Here is a 21,545-nt window from a genome sequence, read left to right on the forward strand (position 1 = left end):
TTTATACATATTTCATTTTTTATTACCAATCAAAAATAAATTCCATATATCCTTTAGCAAATATTATCATTGTTTTGTGACAAAAGACACAAGAGTCATAACAACAAAACTCCCCGAGAGTCAAACTCATAACGCCAAAGTAAATCACAAAAATATACAAATTAAAATATTATGCAAAATAAATACGGCGGCTGTGACCTGCCTACCCATTTGGATGCCATTTGCAAAGGTCTCCCTTACACGGAAGACACAGTGGGCGGGACAGTTCCAGGGTATGGCTCATCCCAGGAACCAGAGGTTGAAATAGGAAGTGAAAAATTGCACTGGGAAGAGGAAGTCATCAGACCAACAGTATTTGGAAATAATGATGACCCTCTGTGAGAAGGGATGATCAATGGGCCAGGGAAGAGGAGGGTCAGCCAGTTGGCGGTAACCGTGTGCACAGAGGTCACTGTGGAGGTGTGTACACCTGCCCCTTTTGCTTCCCACACCCCCACCAACGTCTTTTGCTCCACCTGGCAGTCAGGCTGTCAGGAGTACAGCTCTGCCAGCTTCCAAAAGGACTTGGGAGCAAGCTGCTCCTGGAGAAGACTAAGGGCTTTCCCCCAATAGGGAACAAAAGTCTGGTGTCTTTTTTCCTTACACTTGAGAACCCACGGGTGTCACCACCTTCTCTCCAGGCGTCCAGGAGTCAGTTCTATGGCCAGGAGACCTCAGACTGGCCAGGGGTAGGCATACTTGGTGCAAGACAATCCCTGGTCCTAAGAGTTAGGATTCTCTAGGCACCTGGGGAGCAGGGCACTTGGGCTGAGGAAAGGAGTGAATAAATAATACTCAGGCGGAAAGCCTGCAGTTTCACCGGCCAGGCTCTCAGGACCCAGCTCCTGCTGCACCCAGCAGAGGGGCCAACGGGGACCTTGGTCCCACAGCCTCCCCGACTCTGGGAAACCTGGAGTTCTGCAGCAGGGCCTGATTCAGCCCCAGGGAAGAGGCGCCAGGGCAGCAATTCACATGGGGGCAGAGCTCTTGGTACAGTACTACTAACTTCAGCAAGGGCAGGACGACCTCTCACACTAGGATCACGCCTGTGAGAAAGCAGGGTTGCAAGCTGCATGCCTTTAGGAGGAGCTGTCCTCTCCTGAGGTTCCATAAGGGGGTGGATAAGGCCAGGTGAGCCTTGCCAGCCGCAGAGGAAAGGACAAAAAGAACCTGCTTCCGTGGCTTCCCACACGTCCTCTTGTCCCCATCCCCAAGAGGGACTGAGGCTTGGGGATTCGAAATAAGGAACCTGGGAAAAAGGCTTCAGTCAACAAGTCAGCCTTGACTCTCATTGTGGGGCGGGGGTGGTACTGACTGCTAACAACGCAGATGCCAATGACTGACAGTTCCTTCCGGAACCAAAAGGAAGAGCCCAGACAAGTCACCTCCAACGTAGATGCCTCCTGCCGAGGGGGAGCCTTTGGTAAAAGTGAGGGCAGGGCCTGGGGAGCAGGGGTGAGCAATCGAAGGCCTGAGACCCTGCCTAACACTTGAGTCTGCCCCGTCATGAAGGGGCCAGTTGTCCAAAGGGCTGGATGGGAGGCGAGGGGGGGATGTGTCTGTCCTCAGCCGAGTCCTGACTCACCAGGAGAGGCTGTCGGCAGAGTTCTAGGAGATTTCTGGGTACAGCGGTTGACAGCAGATGTGCTCCTCTCCATAGCTCGGATTATCATGTCCCTGATCACAGCTACCCAGGAGCTCCTGGCCTCAGCATTGTCAGACAAGCTACGGCGCAGGTGCCCAGGCAGCTGATCTCCATGCCAGTTGGTTCTTTGCTTCCTGTGAAGAGCTGTCTTCCTTCCAAGAGACAAGCCTCCGCCGGCAGGCTCTGGGATCCCACCTCCGGAGGAGGAAGAGGAGGGGGAAGGGAGAGCTCCCTCAGTCAGGGACACAAGCTGGAAGGCCATGGCTGGGAGCAGATCATGTCCATTGCTTCCCAGGACAAGAAACCCTTCTTCTTTTATAGTTTTTAGGAAAAAAAAAATTTTTTAATAAAGTTCCTTAACCCTGTCTTCCCTTCCCAAAATTATATTTAAAAAGAAGAGCGATGAGCCTAGTTTAGAAATACTCTCAGTAAAAAAACAGCCTTTGCTCATGGTAGCTGGCCCACTGCCCCATCTATCCAGGGCTGGACAGTGCCACCTCAGAGCTACTCAGAGGTCCCTGGCAGAGGCCAGATCCCCCACAGGCTGGGGGCCATCTGGCTGCTCAGTCAGACAGGCTATCTATCTGCAACCTTTCTGGACTAACAGGTTCCCTCTCTTCATGTGGGCCCACTGGGGAGGCCCCCGCAGGGTAGGCGGGGGGCCCCGGGCCCTCCTGTCAGATGGCACTCTCGTGGGAGGCTTTGTGCAGCAAGGAGTTACGCTCGTTGAGAAGAGTCGTGGTCTCATCCACCACGGGCAGCTCAGACTTCTCAGCCAAGTTCTCCATGTGGGTGGTGCACCCGTCTATGGGAAACTGAGGGCTGTTCTCCATGCGTGAGGCCAGCAGCCCGTTCTGGTACTGCTGCCGAGTGATCTGCATGAGAAAGGGATGAGTTCATGGAGAGAGGGGCTGGGAGGCAGACCCTATCACCAGGCCTGGAGAAACAGGGCCAGGATTGAGGCTGTGAGTTGAGAGAGAACATGACCAGTCAGGGTCTCTGGAAGCCCTTACGAAGAACAAGGTGCACGATCAAGAGGAGAAAGCACCTCAGGGCTGGGCCTGGTGGCTCATACCTGTAATCCCAGCGCTTTGGGAGGCTGAGGCGGGCGGATCGCTTGAGCCCAGGAGTCTCAAGCCAACCCGGGCAACACAGTGAGACCCCATCTCTAAAAGGAAAAAAAAAAACCCAGAGCCACATGCACACCTGTAGTCCCAGCTACTCAGGAGGATGAGGTGGGAGGAATCCTTCAGCCCAGGAGTTCAAGGCTGGAGTAGGCTATGATCACACCACCGCATTCCAGCCTGGGCAACAGAGCCAGGTCCTGTCTCCAGAAGAAAAAGGCATCTCGGGTTTGGGCCCACCATGCTGGGTTTGGTGGATGAAAGTAGTAACAGATTCCTGAGCAGAAGATGGCACTGCCCAGAGAAGGCGGTGGGGCACTCACCTTGATGTACTGCAAGTCCACGAGGGCCCGGACGCTGAAGTCAGAGATGTACTGGCCCAGGACAGAGCTGCCGAACTGGTTGCTGCTGCCTGCCAAGGCGGATGCAGTTGAGATGTCCGTGCGGTCTGGGTAACTGAGGGAGGCCGAGCGGCTGAGTGGGGTGGGGTGGGCTGGGGAACGGTCTGCAGGGAGAGCAGAGGTTGTCATGCCAAAGGTCACTCTGGTGCCCACTTTCACCCTCCTGTCTGACCTCATCCCATGGAAGCCCAGGGACACCCCACCCAGGAACAGGAAGTCATTCTTAGGGACAAACAGAAGCATGTAGAAGGTCTGACTGCATAAGGTCTGACTTCGTTAAAGCAAATGAATTAGTTTGTTTAGAACTGTTGTGCAACAAGTATTAAAAAGTCTACCAAAACAAATCAACCACACAGAAAATAAAAACCACAGACACAGAAAGTTTATGGTTATAGAATCTCTTGTTTCCCACAACAACCAATCAGTCAAGGCAACACAATGATCACCCTAGCAGGACAGACAAACTGCCATCCTTAGGCTGGGCACAGTGGTTCACCTTTGTAATCCCAGCACTTTGGGAGGCTGAGGCAGGAGGATCACCTGAGGTCAGGAGTTGGAGACCAGGCTGGCCAACATGGTGAAACCCTGTCTCTACTACAAATACAGAAATTGGCCAGGCGTGGTGGCAAACACCTGTAATCCCAGCTTCTTGGGAGGCTGAGGCAGGAGAATTGCTTGAACCTGGTAGGTGGATGTTTTAGCGAGCCAAGCTCACACCACTGCACTCCAGCTTGGGTGACAGAGCGAGACTCTGTCTCAAAACAAACAAACAAGCAGACTGCCATCCTTGTCTCAATACCAGTTTATATCAAGTGACATAAACTGCATACTTTTCAATTAAAAAATGCATTGAAAGGAAGAATGTATAGTTTGCACTCTCTCATTGTGAATACACACCCCACACGTAAGATGCCCTGTCACACCTTTTTTTTTGAGACAGTCTCGTTCTGTCACCCAGGCTGGAGTGCAGTGGCACGATCTTGGCTCACTGCAACCTCCGCCTCCCAGGTTCAAGCGATTCTACTGCCTTAGCCTCCTGAGTAGCTGGAATTACAGGTGCCCACCACCATGCCTAGATTATTGTTTTTTCTTTCTTTCTTTTCTTTTTTCTTTTCTTTGAGACGGAGTCTCGCTCTGTCGGCCAGGCACGTGCCATCATGCCTGGCTAATGTTTTTTGTATTTTTAGTAGAGACAGGGTTTCACTGTTAGCCAGGATGGTCTCGATCTCCTGACTGCCGGTGATCCGCCTGCCTCAACCTCCCAAAGTGCTGGAATTACAGGTGTGAGCCACTACACCCTGCCAGCCCTGTCACCTCTTAAAATGCTCTTATCGGGCGGGGACTGGGTGAGGTGGTTCACATCTGTAAGCACTTTAGGAGGCTGATGTGGGGAGACTGAATTGCTTGAGCCTGAGTTCAAGACCAGCCTGGGCAACACAGCAAAACCCCATCTCTACAAAAAAGACAAAAATCAGCCAGGCGTGGTGGCTCTTGCCTGTGGCCCCAGTTCCTTGGGTGGCTGAGTGGGGAGGGTCACCTGAGCCTGGGAGGCAGAGGTGGTAATGAGCCGAGATTGCACCACTACGCTCTGTCACCCCCGGCCCCCCCCCAAGAAAAGAAAATGCTTTTTTGGAGTCAAAAGTGTGTTTTGCACGTAACCTACTCAGCATGAAACACAGCCCTACCCACTTCCACCTGCCACCCAGCCCGCCTGGCCCGTGGGGGTGGCAGGCACTTCCCTCTCATGACGCAGAGTTGTAGCAATCTCCAATAAGGAAGAACGGCTTCTAATTTTGAAAAACAAACTGCTTGTTCAAATAATATACGTTACTGTATATCATTAACTTGTTTTTGAGAACACTTAGGAAACCGTGAGATGCACAAAGAAGTTAATTGTGAAGGCATGCAGGATCGTTTTAAACCAACAAGAAGCGGACTAAGCTGATTTGCTTTGTTAACTACTAAGTTACTAAGTTAGCCATTCTAACAAATTGCCAAGTGAAGAGAACAAACATACTGGATCTAGTGACTCAATGACCAATACAATTTTTAACTAAGTGAGACTAAACTGAGTAATACTCTATGTTTGTGCTTAAGCTTTAATTTTTATATACAGTTTCTCCGGAAACTGGCCATTCTATGATGAGGTCATGGTATTCCAATGCAGGAACAGGAAATATTTTAGAGGATCATTAGAGGATCATGTGCAAGCATCTAACGAGTAACACCACTGATTAGGTTCTAGGAAAAGCAGAAATACTAGGGGTATTACGTAATACTTCACATTAGCTATCTGAATGATGGAATGCTTTTAATTAATGCTTCCTAACACTCTAGAAACAGGAACTGAATTTTATTTTTAAAATAAACTATTTTCTTTTTAAACTGAATTTATTTTATTATTATTATTTTTTAAAGGGTCTCGCTATGTTACCTAGGCTGCTCTCAAACTCCTGGGCTCAAGCGATCCTCCTGCCTCGGCCTCCCAAAGTGCTAGGATTACAGGAATGAGCCACCAAGCCTGGCCAAGAAACTGAATTTAAAACCAACACAAATTAGTGACATGGGCCGAGTGTGATGGCTCACACCCATAATCCCAGCACTTTGGGAGGCCAAGGCAGGTGGATCACCTGATGTCAGGAGTTTAAGACCAGCCTGGCCAATATGGCAAAACCCTGTCTCTACTAAAAATACAAAATTTGGCCAGGCACAGTGGCTCATGCCTACAACCCCAGCAGGTTGGGAGGCCGAGGCGGTAGATCACGAGGTCAGGAGTTCAAGACCAGCCTGGCCAACATGGTGAAACCCCATCTCTACTAAAGATACAAAAAATTAGCCAGGGGTGGTGGTGCATGCCTATAATCCCAGCTACTCCGGAGGCTGAGGCAGGAAAGTCACTTGAACCTGGGAGGTGGAGGTTGCAGGGAGCCAAAATCGCACCATTGCACTCCAGCCTGGGCAACAGGGCCAAGACTCCATCTCAAAAAAAAAAAAAAAAAAAAAAAAAAAAAATTAGCCGGGAGTGGTGGCGCACACCTGTAGTCCCAGCTACTTGGGAAGCTGAGGCAGGAGAATCACTTGAACCCAGGAAGTGGAGGTTGCAGTGAGCCAAGATCACACCACTGCACTCCAGCCTGGGCATTGCAAGACTCCATATCAAAAAAAAAAAAAAAATAGTGACGTGACCTATTAAGATTAGAGGTCTGGCCAGGTGCAGTGGTTCACGCCTGTAATCCCAGTGCTTTGAGAGGCTGAGGTGGGGGAAGTCTAGGAGTTTGAGACCAGCCTGGACAACATAGTGAGACCCCCATCTCTACAAAAAGTTAAAAAAAAAAAAAAATTGCCCAGTATGGTGGCACCTGCCTGTAGTCCCAGCTACTTGGGAGGCTGAGGTGGGAGGGTTGCTTGAGCTCGTGAGGTTGAGGCTGCAGTGAGCTATGACTGCACCACTGTTTACTCTCCAGCCTGGGTGACAGAGAAAGAGCGTGTCTCTTAACACAAACAAACAAAAAAACAGAGGTCCTAGAAAAAATTCGCCAAAATCCATTTTGTCTCTGAGTGATGAAATTGTGATGCTTTTTAATTTTTTTAAGACTTCTTTCTATTTTCCCAATAAGCTACCTTAGTTTTATGAGTAAAACAAAAAATAAGTAAAACAAAAACTACAAGGTTTTGACCTGGTAATTTTATTGTTGAAAGGATATCCTAAGGACATAACCTTAAACACAGGGAAAGCTTTTTGCTTTTTTGTGTAAAAAAGTTTATATTGGCCGGGCGCGGTGGCTCAAGCCTGTAATCCCGGCACTTTGGGAGGCCGAGGCGGGCGGATCACGAGGTTAGGAGATCGAGACCATCCTGGCTAACACAGTGAAACCCTGTCTCTACTAAAAATACAAAAAAAAGAAATTAGCCGGGCGAGGTGGCGGGCGCCTGTAGTCCCAGCTACTCCGGAGGCTGAGGCGGGAGAATGGCGTGAACCTGGGAAGCGGAGCTTGCAGTGAGCCAAGATCGCGCCACTGGGGGCGACAGAGCGAAACTCCGTCTCAAAAAAAAAAAAAAAAAAAGTTTATATCATGATATTATTTACAATAAAGACCCCCAGGAATATACATGAGGTGAGAATTAATCAGTGAGGGCACACCTGCTGTCAGGATTCACATCACGGGTGCATCACCTCCTGGTCATCCATGAAACCAGAGTGAGCCCAGAGCAGGGGAGGGAGGCCGAGGTCACACTGGGGAGGTTTGAAAAGGACAGGGAGTAACTGCTTCTAAATTACCTTTTCATCTACTTATTTATTTATTTATTTATTTATTTATTTTTATTTTTATTTTTTTTTTTTTGAGACAGAGTCTGGCTCTGTCGCCCAGGCTGGAGTGCAGTGGCCGGATCTCAGTTCACTGCAAGCTCCGCCTCCCGGGTTCGCGCCATTCTCCTGCCTCAGCCTCCCGAGTAGCTGGGACTACAGGCACCCGCCACCTCGCCCGGCTAGTTTTTTGTATTTTTTAGTAGAGACGGGGTTTCACCGTGTTAGCCAGGATGGTCTCGATCTCCTGACCTTGTGATCCACCCGTCTCGGCCTCCCAAAGTGCTGGGATTACAGGCGTGAGCCACGGCGTACTTATTTATTTATTAAACAGAGGGCCAAAATAGCAGACTGTACCTTGGAACAGTTCAGTCGGAAGAAGGCCCAGCTTACAAATGTAAAATGGAAATCCCCGGGCTGAGGTGATGGGTTTTTAGGGCTGTTGGGGTGTGAGGAGCTGAAAGATGCTGGTGCTGCTCCTGATGGGCACAGGCCACACCTGGCGAGACCAGCACCATCCTGTGCCCTCTGCAGCCTGGGTGCACACGGGAATCCCAGCAAGCCTCAAGCCGAACGAGTCTGACCCTATTCCCACCGACTCCCCAGACAGGCGTCAGGAGCGTGACACGTCCGAGGCCAGAAGCAGCATACGGCACTGGCCTTTCCTCAAAGACTTGCTGGTTGGAACGCCACATTTTCATTGTAATCAGGAAAAAACAGAAATAATAATAATTGAGCTCTAACGCAACATTTTTACATCAATTCTCTCACATACTCTCCTGATAACTCTTATGAAGGGGGTCCATGCATTGTTCCCATTTCACAGAGGGGAAAGCAGGGACAGAGACGATTGTTTAGCCAGCAACTGTGGAGGTGGCTCTTGAGTGGGCAGTCTGACCCGGGGCCGTGCCCCTCATGGCCTCGCAGTTGCCTACTGGGCCAGCAGCTGAACGGGAAGCGAAGCTTATGAAGAAAGTTGGAAAGTCTTTTAGAGAAAGCTGATGAGATGACAAGTCACCCTGCCACGGTGTGTGGGTGGCCTGGAACAGGAAGTGCTTACCGCTGGGGTGCATCTGCTCTTGGCCGTGGAGGGCAGCAGGCTGGCCGGCGCTCACTTGGCTGGGCCAGGAGCAACCCTCCACTCCCAGCCTATCCTCTGTGTGTGTATGTGTGTGTGTCTGTGGGTGTGTTTCTGTGTGTGGTATCTCTGTGTGTCTGTGGGTGTGTATCCAGGTTCAGGTGTGTGGCATCCAGCATCCTTGTGTCAGGTTCAGGTGCATTTGTGCATATACGGTCTGTGTGTGCGCGGTGCGGCCCATGGGTACGTTCTCCAGTTCACAAGTCGCATCCGTGGTATTGCATCCCGGTGTCTATGGCAGGTTTCAGGTGGCATCTCTAGGCAAGGCCTGTGCGTGCATTCAGGTCTATGTGTGGCATCTGCGCTGCCCCCAGGTTTGAAGATTCATAGGCGTATCTGTATACATAATCTGTGTAAAGGGGTGGTGGCATGCCCATGGGTGGCGGTTTGTGCGTCCAGGCTGTCCATGGTGTGTGCATCAGGTTTGTCCTTTGTGTGTGTGCCCATGGTGCGTTTCAGGTATGTGCATATCCCAGGTCTATGAGGTGCAGGACAGGTATCCGTACGTATTTCCTATATGGGGTGTCTCTGTGTGTGTGTCTATGGGTATGCGTCCTGTGGAGTTATCCTTGCATGTCCTCTGGCATGTGTATCCTGTGTGTAGTCCCAGGCATGCATTCATGGCGCATGCATCTGCGTTCCCCCAGGTGGCATCCTCACCGTGTGTCCTGCATGTGCGTCTGTGTGTGCGTCTCCTTGCATGTGGTATCTCACCGTGTGTCCTCTGCGGTATGTGTGTCCAGGATTGGCGTATATCCATGTGCGGATCCCACCGTGCGTCCTGCGTTATGCGTCCGTGGGTGCGCATAATTCGTACGTGCATCCCGTCTCTGCATGTGCGTCTGTGGGTGGCATATCCGCGCATGGCATCTCTGGTGTGTCCGCGTGTGTGTCCGTGGGCATGCATATCCGTGCGGCATCCTCCGTGCGCGTCCTGCAGGTCCGTGGCATACATCCAGGTGGCATCCCACCCCAGGTGTCCTGCGGTATGTGCGTCCGTGGGCGCATATCCGGTGTGCGGCATCCTCAACTGCGTGTCCCCAGGTGCATGCGGGTAATCCGGTGGCGCACATCCGCTGCGGCATCCAGTGCGTCCCGTACGTGCGTCCGGTGGTGCACATCCGGTGCGTGGTGACCTGCGTCCGTGCGCGTGCGTCCGCGGGCATGTACATCCGTGCGGCATCCCAGGTCCGTGCGCATGCGTCCGTGGCATACATCCGTGCGCGGCATCCGTGCGTCCCGCATGCGTCCAGGTACATCCGGTGCGGCATCCAGGGTGTCCTGCATGCGTGTCCGGCGTATATCCGGTACATCCCGCGTCCTGTGCATGCGTCCGTGGCGCACATCCGTGGCATCCCCACCAGCAACCTGCATAAAGTGTCCGTGGCGTGCATATCCAGGTGTTATCTCCGTGCGTCCCCAGGCATGTGTGTCCGTGGATGCATATCCATGCGTGGATCCTGCGTCCCCTGTGCATGTGCGTCCGTGGGTGGCATATCCAGCGCATCCCGTGCGTCCGCGTGCGTGTCCGTGGGCATGCATATCCGTGCGGCGACCTGCGCGTCCCGTGCGTCCGTGGTACGCATATCCGTGTGCGGCGATCCCCACCGCGTCCCCCGTGCATGCGCGTCCGTGGCGTGCATATCCGCGGCATCCCACAGGCGGTCCTGTGTACGTGCGTCCGTGGCGCATATCCGCGCAGGCATCCCCAATCGTGCGTCCCGTGCGCAGCTGCGTCCGTGGGTGCATCCGTGCGTGGCATCCCGTGCGTCCTGCATGTGCGTCTGTGGCGTACGGAACTGCGTGCTTTCATCCCTGGTGCGTCCTGCGCATGCGTCCGTGGGCGTGACATCCGCGGTGACCTCCAGGTGTCCTTGTATTGCGTGTCCGTGGGCATGCATGACCAGTGGCACTAATCGTGCGTCCCGTGCGGCTGCGTTCATGGGCGTGCATATCCGTGCGCGTCCCCTGCGTCCGTGCGCATGTGCGTCCGTGGGCGTGCACATCCGTGCGCGGCATCCCCAGGTGTCCCCCAGGCATGGTGCGTCCGCGGGCGCAGACATCCGTGCGGCATCCCCGTGCGTCCCGTGCGTATGTCCAGGCGCGCATATCCGTGTGCGGCATCCCGTGCGTCCCGCGTACGTGCGTCCGTGGCGTACATCCGTGCGTGGCATCCGTGCGTCCCGTGCGTATGCGTGTCCGTAAGGCATCCGTGCGCATCCGTGCGTCCTCCGCGTACGTGCGGTCCAGGGCGTACATCCGCATCCAGGTGTCCCGCATGCGTTCAGGGTGTGTATATTCCAGGCATCTATGTGTCTCTGTGTATGTGTGTCTGTGGGTGTGTATATCTGTGTGTGGTATCTCTGTGTGTCTCTGTGTGTATGTGTCTATGGGTGTGTGATCTCAAGGACTAAAGAGACCTTTGGGGGCCCCTTCTAGAGCTGAGGCAGCAAAGCTGCCCAGAAATTGGGCCCCAGCCAAGCAGAGCCACTGAGGTCGGAGCCACTGAGGTCGGGCGGCCAACACTGAACAGGCGGCGCCCGGGCCCTGCGGGGAGGTTAATGCAGCAGCAGTGTGCAGGCTCAGGCAGCAGGCGGCAGCGTGACCCTCAGCCATGCCACGTTACCTGTGAGCCAGCAGAGCAGGGAGTTCCGCTTGCCAGGCGGACACCCGACCTGGACTGAAGGCACTGGAGCAAAAGAGAAGGTCAGTGATGGGCACAGTCAGGAGACAGGACACGGAGCCACAGGCACAGGACAGAGCCTGGCTTGGGCCAGGCTGCTTTGGGCAGAGACGGGCCCAGTGGAGAAAGGGACGTGGCTCTGATGGGAAGGGTGCTCAGGGCACAGCAATGAGCCCTGTGCGGAGATGGGCAGAAGCTGGCTGAGTATGCCCAGTCATCTCCCCTCCCTTCTGGCCACACTAAGTGGGAACAGAGAGACTACGGGTGGAGGGACCAGGCCTCTGAGGCTTCGTTGCACAAGCAGTGCCTGGGGGAGGCCTCCCGTGCCTGCCCGCCCTTCTGAACGAGATTTCCTCAAGCTGAACAGAGAACAGCTGCTCTTGGAGGCACAGGAAGTCCTCCCCAGGCCTCAGGCATCTGGCAGGGTCCACCTGCTCAGAGCCCCTCTCTGGGGCCCTGTCTGTCTCCTGCCCAGGGAGCCTGCCATGCCCCACTCATCTGGTGGAGGGGCCGACGACACGGTGGATAAGCTGAGCTGGGTGTCAATATTCATGGGTGCCCTACCCCCATGCCCCCTCGGGGTCCTTTCTGTCAAAGGACAATGAGGCACAGCACAGAGCTGCTCTGGGAACTGCAGCACGTACCCCACTGGCGTGGCCTGTTCTCCAGCACCAAAGTGGACTTTCTCTCTCTACCCTGCAGCAACCTTGCCCCAGGACCGAAGGCTGGAGAGGAGCAAGGAGATGAGCTGGCGAGACCTGGGCCTGCAGGGCCTTGTCTGTGGGGCTCTGCGGGGAAAGCCTGAGCCACTCAGCACCGGAGAGGGCACTGGGGCGGCCAGAGCGGCGCATCCCCACACCTTCCATCACACCTCTCAGGGGGTGCCCAGTCTCCCTTCTGTCTGTCCCCAAGGCCCTTTATTCCATCGGAGCTGACCTCTAACCAAAACCCAGTAGCCGCGTCCCTCGGAAAGCCAAACCCATCTGTAGCCTGCCCTGGCAAACAGGCCCTCGCCTGGCTCCTGACCTCAGGCACTTTGGACGCCCAGACTCCCCTCCTGTCCTCAGGAGCAGGGCCCTGGGCCTTCCTCCCCACAGGCCTCCTCCCCAGGCAGACTGGTCTCCTCACCACCTCTGGACATGCCCTCCACTGCCTCCTGGCCTTTGCTCTAAAATCCCTCTCTCCTCTCTTCCCCTCCAGTTTCTGGACTCCATCCAAAGGGGCAGCTCCCTCCGCTCCTCCATACCACCCGCTCCGGGCCCTGGCGGCTCCCACCTCACAAGCCTCCCTCGGCCCCAGCCAACTGGCTATGAGCTCTCGGGCCCACGCTCAGTTCTGGTGTCTGTCCACGGCTCCCCAGCTGCAGGGGGCCAGAGTGCAGCACAGACCCTGCCCAACAACTCACCAGAGGGGACCGAGGTCAGGGCCATAGTCCCATAGTAGGAAAAGGCGCCCGTCTCAAACTTCATGTTCTCCTTCCCTGCCTCCACCTCCACCTTCCCCTGAAAACACAGAGAGCTGGGGTTAGAGACAGAGTGAGGGAGGAAAGAAAGGATGAGGCAGGATGGGGAGTAAGGAACAAGGGATGGTAGGGCAGGAGGAAGGGCCGGTACTGGAGCCCTGGAGAGCTCAGGGGCCTGACCTGTGGGATTAAGGGAGAGGACAGCCTCTCCTTCATCCTGTCAGGGAGAGCACAGCCACGTGGGGCAGGCGGGGCTCGAGGGCAGGCGGCAGGCTCCCCAGGCCGGGAAGCCATGCACCTCCGCAGCAGGTGGGAAAGAGGGCCCGAGGGGTGCTGCGGTGCCAGGGGGAGCAGGCGGCAGGCCCAGGGCTGAGTGGGCTCACCTGCAGGATGAGGATGAAGTAGTCGGCTGGCTTATTTCGGGTGTACAGGTAATGGCGGGCGTAGTACTTATTATGCTCATCAAACTTGAGTTCCTGAATGACATCTGGGTACTTGAGCAGCCGCAGCAGGATCTTCTCTGATATCAGGGAGGGGCTAAACTGGGGGACCTCTGTAGGAGGACAGAGAGGAGACCTTACACGGGGCTGGCCAGGTGGCCCTAAAGCTCGATCACCGCTGTGCGTCCACCCCAACCACAGTAGCCGCGCTGTGGTCAGACTCCCTCCCTGCTCGGCCGGCCCTCAGTTCTGTATCTCGCTGGGGAGGGAGCACGCTTGGCTTCTGACTGGTTGGACCCGAGGCTGCCTGCCTGCCCGGGCTTGAACAGTGGCTCCTGCAAGAACAGCACGTGACCTTGGGCAAATTACATAACCCGCATCTCAGTTTCCTCATCTGCAATATGGGGGTAAAAGCTTCACAGGGTGGTTGTGAGGGCGAATGGGATAGCACATGGACAGCGCTTAGTATATGTGACTATAATTATTGCATCAGCATCGATATCCCACAGGAAAAATAATGGAGAGGGAATTACCATCCCTTTAGCAAGTAAGGGGTGGGAAGGAAGATGAATTGGGTGGGGTGGGGGAGGGGCAGAGCGGGCAGAACAGAACCTGTCACCCAAGTCCCCAACGGAGCTTTGAATCAGGGCTGAAAAGAGAAATGTCCCTGAACTAGAGGTGAATTCCTGCAGGAACCAGCACACGTCTGCAGAGGGGAGGGCTGGAGAGATGACAGCAGAGCTGGACGCAAGCTCCTCAGAGTGGGTGAGCGCACGAGGGGTTCAGCCGCACCCAGCAGGCCTGCAGAAGGGGAAGGATCCCTTCTTCCCATTCCACAAGCCCTGATGGGCCTGGCCAGCCTAGGGGCCCACCTCAGTGGTTATTTTTTTTGTTGTTGTTTTTGAGACAGAATCTTGTTCTGTGGCCCAGGCTGAGTGCAGTGGCGCATTCAGAACTCACTGCAGCTTCAAACTCCTGGGCTCAAGCGGTCCTCCCACCTCAGCCTCCTGAGTAGCTGGGACCACAGGCATGCAACTGTCCCATCCCACAGCCTCCTGAGTAGCTGGGACTACATGAGGGCACCACCATGCCTGGCTTTTGGATTTTTTGTAGAGATGGGGTCTTGCCATGTTGCTCAGGCTGGTCTCGAACTCCTGGGCTCATGCAATCCTCCTCCCTTGGCCTCCCAAAGTGCTGGGATTACAGGTGTGAGCCATAGTGCTTAGTCATTATTTCCCAAACTATTAACTATAATAACTGGGATGCTTCCTAGAAGTTTGCAGTAGCCGCCCATTAATGGCAAACGAATCGCAGGGAGATCCCCGGGGGTGGAGTAGGCACCTGGCCCCTTCCAGGGGTGGCTGTGTTGTCTCTGCACCCCTCACCTGCTGCAGCCCTCGTCCTATGAGGGGAAAGTAGCCAGAGACCCAGGACTTCTCCCCCTGTGACCGTATTTCCACCAAGACTGGAAGGTCCTCCTCACGCTCCTACCTGTGGCTAGGAAGCGATGAGCAGCCAGGAGGAGCTGCGGGGAGATTTTCACTTTGAGCTCACTGTCCGTATCCTTGAAGGCGGAGAAGTCACGCTTGTTCTTCTCAGACACCCGCTTCCGGCTTCGGTTGTCAGCTGCCGGAGGAAGAGCATGGAATTGAGAACACAGACCTCGGAGGACTCAGGAAGAGACCCGCCCCGCAGCTCCTGCTCTCCAGCCCCTAGTCCCACGCAGGAGCAGCGGGCTCTGGCTGTCAGGTCCCCAAGGCACAGAGGCCGAGGGTGAAGGTAGCCTCCGGGCAATGCTCTCAGTAACCTGCTCCCTGCTCACCGCAGCCAGTGCAGGGCACCTGGCCACCGGGCCTCAGGATGCTAGGCCTCCTGTGTCCTGCCCTATGGCCCTTCCAGCTAGGGACACCCGGTTTCGATCCAAGCAGGAAAGGGGTCCTGAGCCCTGTGGAGGGCTGGACTCACTGTACATGTCGGACTCATCCAGGATCTCCGACTTGATGATCTCCTCGATCACGTCCTCCAGGGTGACCAGGCCCAGGACCTCGTAGAAGGGGTCACCCTCACCCTCGTTGTTTACCTTCTGCACGATGGCCAGGTGGGACTTCCCTGTGGGCCAAAGAAGCAGGTCAGACAAGAGTCCAGAGGCCAGTCATGAGACTCCCTCAACCAAAACATTAACTCTAGATGTAGGGTCATAAGTCACCAGGATGGGGTCATGGTGGTTTTTCTCTTTTGCAACTTTCCTGACATTTCTACTACAAACAGACATTGCTTTTATGAAAAGGAAAACTAAAAGTAATTTTTAAAAGCATTTCGTTAAGGACTGCTTTTTTGTTTTTCTCTTTTTTGTGGGGGAAGGACAGGGTCTAGCTCTGTTACCCAGGCTGGAGTGCAGTGGCACAATCATAGCTCACTGCAGCCTCCAACTCCTGGGCTCAAGAGATCCTCCCACCTCAGCCTTCCGAGTAGCTGAGACCACAGGTGTGCTCCACCATGCCCGGCTAACTCTTTTATTTTTTGTAGAAATGGGTCTCACTATGTTGCTCTGCCTGGTCTCAAACTCCTGGCTCAAGCAGTCCTCCCGTCTCAGCCTCCCAACATGCTGGGGATACAGGCATGAGCCACCATGCCAGGCCAGGACTACTTGCTTAAATAGGATAAAAATGAGGGCCGGGCATGGTGGTTCAAGCCTATAATCCCAGCACTTTGGGAGGCCGAGGCGGGCGCATCATGAGGTTAGGAGACCGAGACCATCCTGGTTAACATAGTGAAACCCCGTCTCTACTAAAAAAAAAAAATACAAAAATTAGCCGGGTGTGGTGGCGGGCACCTGTGGTCCCAGCTACTCGGGAGGCTGAGGCACGAGAATGGCGTGAACCCGGGAGGTGGAGCTTGCAATGAGCCAATATTGCGTCACTGCACTCCAGCCTGGGTGACAGAGTGAGACTCCATCTCAAAATAAATAAATAAATAAATAAATAAATAGGATAAAAATGGCAACACTGGGAGCGGTGGCTCACACCTGTAATCCCAGCACCTTGCGGGGCTGAAGCAGGCAGATTGCTTGAGGTCAGGAGTTTGAGAGCAGCCTGGACAACATGGTTGTCTCTACTAAAAATACAAAAATTAGCCAGGCAAGGTAGTACACACCTGTAGTCCCAGCTACTCGGGAGGCTGAGGCAGGAGAATTGCTTGAACCCAGGAGGCAGAGGTTGCAGCCAGCTACTCGGGAGGCTGAGGCAGGAGAATTGCTTGAACCCAGGAGGCAGAGGTTGCAGCGAGCCGAGATCGCGCCACTGCACTCCAGCCTGGGCAACAGAGTAAGACTCTGTCCCATAAAAAAAAAGAAAAACAAAAAAGAAAAAAAGACCCTGCCTGGTGCCACTTTTCAGGGGCTTCTGGGACTCTTGGGGAGGGGAAAGACCCAAACTGACAAAGGCACAGAGAGGCCAAGCACTGTGATTAGGTGGGGCAGAGACTACAATCAGAGAGGGGCCACCCCCTCAACCCAAAGTGAGGGAAGGAGGCTGAGGTGGGACAGGACTCTCCACAGAAACCTTGTGGGGTGGTGGGTCTTCCCAGACCCATTTTTGAAGGCCACACCCTGCTCTTATCGCCTCAACCCCAGCGAGTGGCAACAGGGGCCAGCCAAGAAGGGCCGGGTCCACAGTCTAGGTGGGATGAATCCTGTGTGCCGTGCCCTCCTCGCAGGAGCACAGGTTTGGAGCAGCCTAGGAAGAAAGGCCCCCAGAAATCTGGGAAGGTCAAGTCAGGGTGTTCCGCACGGCTTCCCCTTCACAATCCAAGCGCCTCGCTCTGGGGACTCAAGAACTCATCCTAAATACCCTCGGTGGAGGATGTTTTCCAGGTCTTTAAGGCCACAGAAAATCCCCCAGCCCAAGATGGGCTGTCACAACTTCTAAGGGCCTCTTAGGGAGAACAGAGAGAATGCAAGGTCTCATGACTAAAGTAAAAATTCTCACAATGCACCCCACGTGATGGGGCCGAGTACTGCATTGTGAAAGCTTTTCACACACATGCCGGGGCAATGATATATGTATTTCCCACTACAGGTTCTGGTCGAAAAACGTTTAGCGCATTGCCAGACAGAGCCATGGCTGGACTCGATTGAAAATTCCCTAGTATCAGCCGGTCGCCGTGGCTCACGCCTGTAATCCCAGCACTTTGGGAGGCCGAGGCGGGCGGATCACGAGGTCAGGAGATCGAGACCATCCTGGCTAACACGGTGAAACCCCGTCTCTATTAAAAATATCAAAAAAAAAATTAGCCGGGTGTGGTGGTGGGTGCCTGTAGTCCCAGCTACTCTGGAGGCTGAGGCAGGAGAATGGCGTGAACCCGGGAGGCGGAGCCTGCAGTGAGCCGAGATTGCGCCACTGCACTCCAGCCTGGGAGATGACGAGAGTCTGCCTCAAAAAAAAAAAAAAAGGAAAAAGAAAATTCCCCAGTATCTTCCTAGAGATGAGCCAACAAGTTCATGAGATCTGTGAGGCCCTCCAGCAGGGCGGCAGCGGGCCAGGCCAGGACCCCGGGGTCTGTCCCCAGGCCTCTGTGCCTGCTGGAGGCTGTCCATACAGGAGTGCCCTCGAGAAAGACAGTGCCTGGAAGGACCTGGGCATCCAGCTAAACGATGTCGCCACCTGGGGATGGGAATTAAAACAAGGCAGCTTTGACAGGCTGAGTATCCCTTATTCCTCACTGGGGAGCAGAAGTGTTTCAGAGTTCTGATTTTTTTGGATTTTGGAATATTCACAGAATATGCACCATTGAGCACCCCAAATCTGAAAATCTGAACTACACAACGCTCCAGCGAGCATTTCTTTTGAGCATCATGTTGGTACTCAAAAAGTTTTGGATTTTCGAGCATTTGGGATTTTGGATTTTTGGATTCAGGATGCCCAACCTGTACCCCCTTTCAGATGGGCACCCTCTAAAAAGCCTGGTAATGCCCAGTTATGGCGGAGGATGGGGAAGACAGACAGGCCCTCACACGTATCTGGTTGGTGGCCAGGTAAAAGGGTACAACATTTCAGGGGGCCAGTTGGTCAGGATGTCACAAAATCAAGGGTTCCTAACCTTGGAGTTGGAAGGTCCACTTCTAGGAACTTACCCTAGGGAGAGGCAACCTTCACAAAAGACACAAGAGAAGGGGGCTCTTGGCAACATTCTTTTTAACAGCCCTAAACCAGAAACAACTTAAAGAAATAGCAGCAGGGCACAGGGACTCAACAGGGGCCACAGCCACTCAAGGGAGAACGTGGCGGAGGTGGATGAATGAAGTGTGGAATGAAATCCAAGATACGCTATTAGTGAACGAGGAAGTCACAGAATGGAATGCATGGAGCCACCTGCCTGCACAGAAACAAAGCAGGTGTGTAGGCTTCAACTGCCCTGGAAGTGTCCGGAAGCAATAAGAGTAGTCGCCTTTGAAGGTATTTGGAGTTTGGGAAGGAGGCTATTATTATTATTATTTTTTTTTTTTTTTTTGAGACGGAGTCTCACGCTGTCGCCCAGGCTGGAGTGCAGTGGCGCGATCTCGGCTCACTGCAAGCTCCGCCTCCTGGGTTCACGCCATTCTCCTGCCTCAGCCTCCTGAGTAGCTGGGACTACAGGCGCCCGCCACCGCGCCCGGCTAATTTTTTGTATTTTTAGTAGAGACGGGGTTTCACTGTGGTCTCGATCTCCTGACCTTGTGATCCGCCCGCCTCGGCCTCCTAAAGTGCTGGGATTACAGGCGTGAGCCACCGCGCCCGGCGGAAGGAGGCTATTATACCTCTCTGTATACCCTTCCATATTGTTATATTTGATGGGCATATTTTACTTTTATAACTTAAAAACAAAACAGACAAAATTAAGGGGGAAAACAAAATTAAGGAGAAGAAAGAGAAGCTGGTGAGAGTCTCCAGGGTGGACAAGGGCCATCTGTGCCTTCCAGTGCCACAGAGCGAGCCCCAGGGAATGGGGGTGTGTCCTTTGACAAGGTTCAGTGAGCAGAACCTTGTTCAGACCCCCAAAGTCAGAACACAACCTCCCCACTACATTCACATCCCTAATTACTCCACAGGCTCAGACCAAATCCTGATCAATGAAACGTTCCCTCACAGTGAAAGGCTGGTGGCCTCTCTCTCTATTTTTTTTTGAGACGGAGTCTCGCTCTGTATCTGTAGCCCAGGCTGGAGTGGACCAGGCTGGAGTGCAGTGGTACAATCTCAGCTCACTGCAACCTTCACCTCCTGGGTTCAAACGATTCTCCTGTCTCAGCCTCCTGAGTAGCTGGGTGCGCACCACCATACCCGGCTAATTTTGCTTTTTTTTTTTTTTTTTTTGAGATGGAGTCTCGCTTTGTCGCCCAGGCTGGAGTGCAGTGGCACCATCTTGGCTCACTGCAAGCTCCGCCTCCTGGGTTCACGCTATTCTCCTGCCTCAGCCTCCGAGTAGCTGGGACTACAGGCACACACCACCACGCCCGGCTAATTTTTTGTATTTTTAGTAGAGACGGGGTTTCACCGTGTTAGCCAGGATGGTCTCGATCTCCTGACCTCGTGATCCGCCCGTCTCGGCCTCCCAAAGTGCTGGGATTACAGGCTTGAGCCACCGTACCCGGCCTAATTTTGCATTTTTAGTAGAGACGGGGTTTTGCCATGTTGGCCAGGCTGGTCTCGAACTCCTGACCTCAAGTGATCCTTCTGCCTCGGCCTCCCAGGGTGCTGGGATTACAGATGTGAGCCACCGCGTCCCGCCTGGCAGCCTCTCTTAAAGTGGAAACAGCCCTGCTGCCGATGAGATGAGCTGATTCCCTGAGCAGGGTCTTAATACCACTCTTAGCCCCCCGCCTCCTCTCTGAGGCCCCTTGGTGGGATCCACTGCTGTGTGTGTGCACCCTCGGGTGGCGGCCAGCCGCACGACAGGCACCTTGTAGGTGTGCAGCCCTGGGCACCGTGTACACGTGCACCCCTCCTCTGCAAGTTGAGCTTTGGGCACCGGCTGATGACTGGCCAACTGGGGTTCCGTACGGAGGTTCCAACCTAAGGGGCCAGTCAGTCACCCTCTGCAGGGTGAGCTTTGGGTCCCTGGGCTGTTTTTGCTTTTTTCTAATTTGTCTGTCCAGAGGGGACATCTTTTTGTCCTGGTGGAATCTTCCCCTCCCCGGGCCAGAGACCTCTGGTCAAGGTCACCAACGACCTCTCATGGTGCAGTGTTATTCTCAGATGACCTGCTGACCAACAGTCACTCCCTCCTTTCCCCCAGAAGCCCTTTCTGCCCTCCCAGTGCTCCTGACCTCAGGGGGCCGCTGCTTCTCCCTGACCACTTAATGCTGGAGAGACTCAGAACTCAGCTGTACCCCTGGTCCCTTGCCTAGAAACTTTAAATACAAGTGTACAAGTGTCCCAGATAAATCTCTGCAGCCCTGTCCTCTCCCATGCCCTCCAGATTCCTCTATCCAAGTGCTGCCTGACGTCACTAATACCTTGAAATTAACGCAGCCAAAACCCAGCTCATGCCCATCCCCCCAACACTCCTGTCTCCCTTCAGGGCAGCTCTGTCCCAATTACCAGGCCCAGGGGACAGTGAGCCCGACCTCCTCTTTCTTTTTTTTTTGAGATGTAGTCTTGCTCTGCCACCAGGCTGGAGTACAGTGGTGCAACCTCAGCTCACTGCAACCTCTACTTAGCAGGTTCAAGCGATTTTCCTGCCTCAGCCTACCAAGTAGCTGAGATTACAGACGCTCACCACCACGCCCAGCTAATTTTTTATATTTTTTAGTAGAGATGGGGTTTCACCATGTTGGCCAAGCTGGTCACGAACTCCTGACCTCAGGTGATCCACCCTCCTCAGCCTCCCAGAGTGCTGGGATTACAGGTGTAAGCCACCATGACCAGTCCCTCCTGTCTTTCTTTGTGCCTCTACAACCATTTGGCAGGAGGAGAAAAGTAACCAGTGAGGGGAAGGGAGGCCGAAGATGGAAAGAATCATTGTAGATTTCAGTAGTTTAGAAGTTTCTATACTTTGGAAATTACTGCTAACTGATTTAACATCTAAAACAAGAAGATCAATTTAGAACTTACATTTAGGATTCTCATTGTATAAATTCTAATAAAATTGTATTTTGTGTGTGTGTGTGTGTGTGTGTGTGTGTGTGTGTGTGTGTATGTTTGAGACGGAATCTCACTCAGTGCAGTGGTACGATCTCAGCTCACTGCAATCTCCACCTTGCGGGTTCCAGTGATTCTCCCGCCTCAGTCTCCTGAGTAGCTGGGATTACAGGTACCCACCACCACAATCGGC

The 21,545-nt window shown here is 53.8% G+C and overlaps 1 protein-coding gene across 3 annotated transcripts in view; it reads right to left on the reverse strand.

Moving 5' to 3' along the window:
• The window catches only part of CNNM4 (cyclin and CBS domain divalent metal cation transport mediator 4), a 49,445-nt gene continuing 27,900 nt past the window's right edge, over positions 1-21,545 (reverse strand). Inside the window, exons 2-8 of one of the 3 annotated variants that reach the window (XM_017947748.2) lie at positions 15,204-15,347; positions 14,730-14,864; positions 13,182-13,351; positions 12,742-12,838; positions 11,280-11,342; positions 3,132-3,313; positions 1-2,559 (exon numbers count right to left, since the gene is read on the reverse strand). In XM_017947748.2, the coding sequence (XP_017803237.1) occupies positions 2,362-2,559; positions 3,132-3,313; positions 11,280-11,342; positions 12,742-12,838; positions 13,182-13,351; positions 14,730-14,864; positions 15,204-15,347 (989 nt within the window). In that variant the 3' untranslated portion in view covers positions 1-2,361. Of the gene's footprint in view, positions 2,560-3,131; positions 3,314-7,758; positions 8,193-11,279; positions 11,343-12,741; positions 12,839-13,181; positions 13,352-14,729; positions 14,865-15,203; positions 15,348-21,545 lie in introns of those variants that run through there. The other 2 variants (XM_017947749.2, XM_031655470.1) reach the window with 2 other exon arrangements.

The sequence above is a fragment of the Papio anubis genome, chromosome 14, assembly GCF_008728515.1.
Source record: "Papio anubis isolate 15944 chromosome 14, Panubis1.0, whole genome shotgun sequence".
Classification (NCBI taxonomy): Eukaryota; Metazoa; Chordata; class Mammalia; order Primates; family Cercopithecidae; genus Papio; species Papio anubis.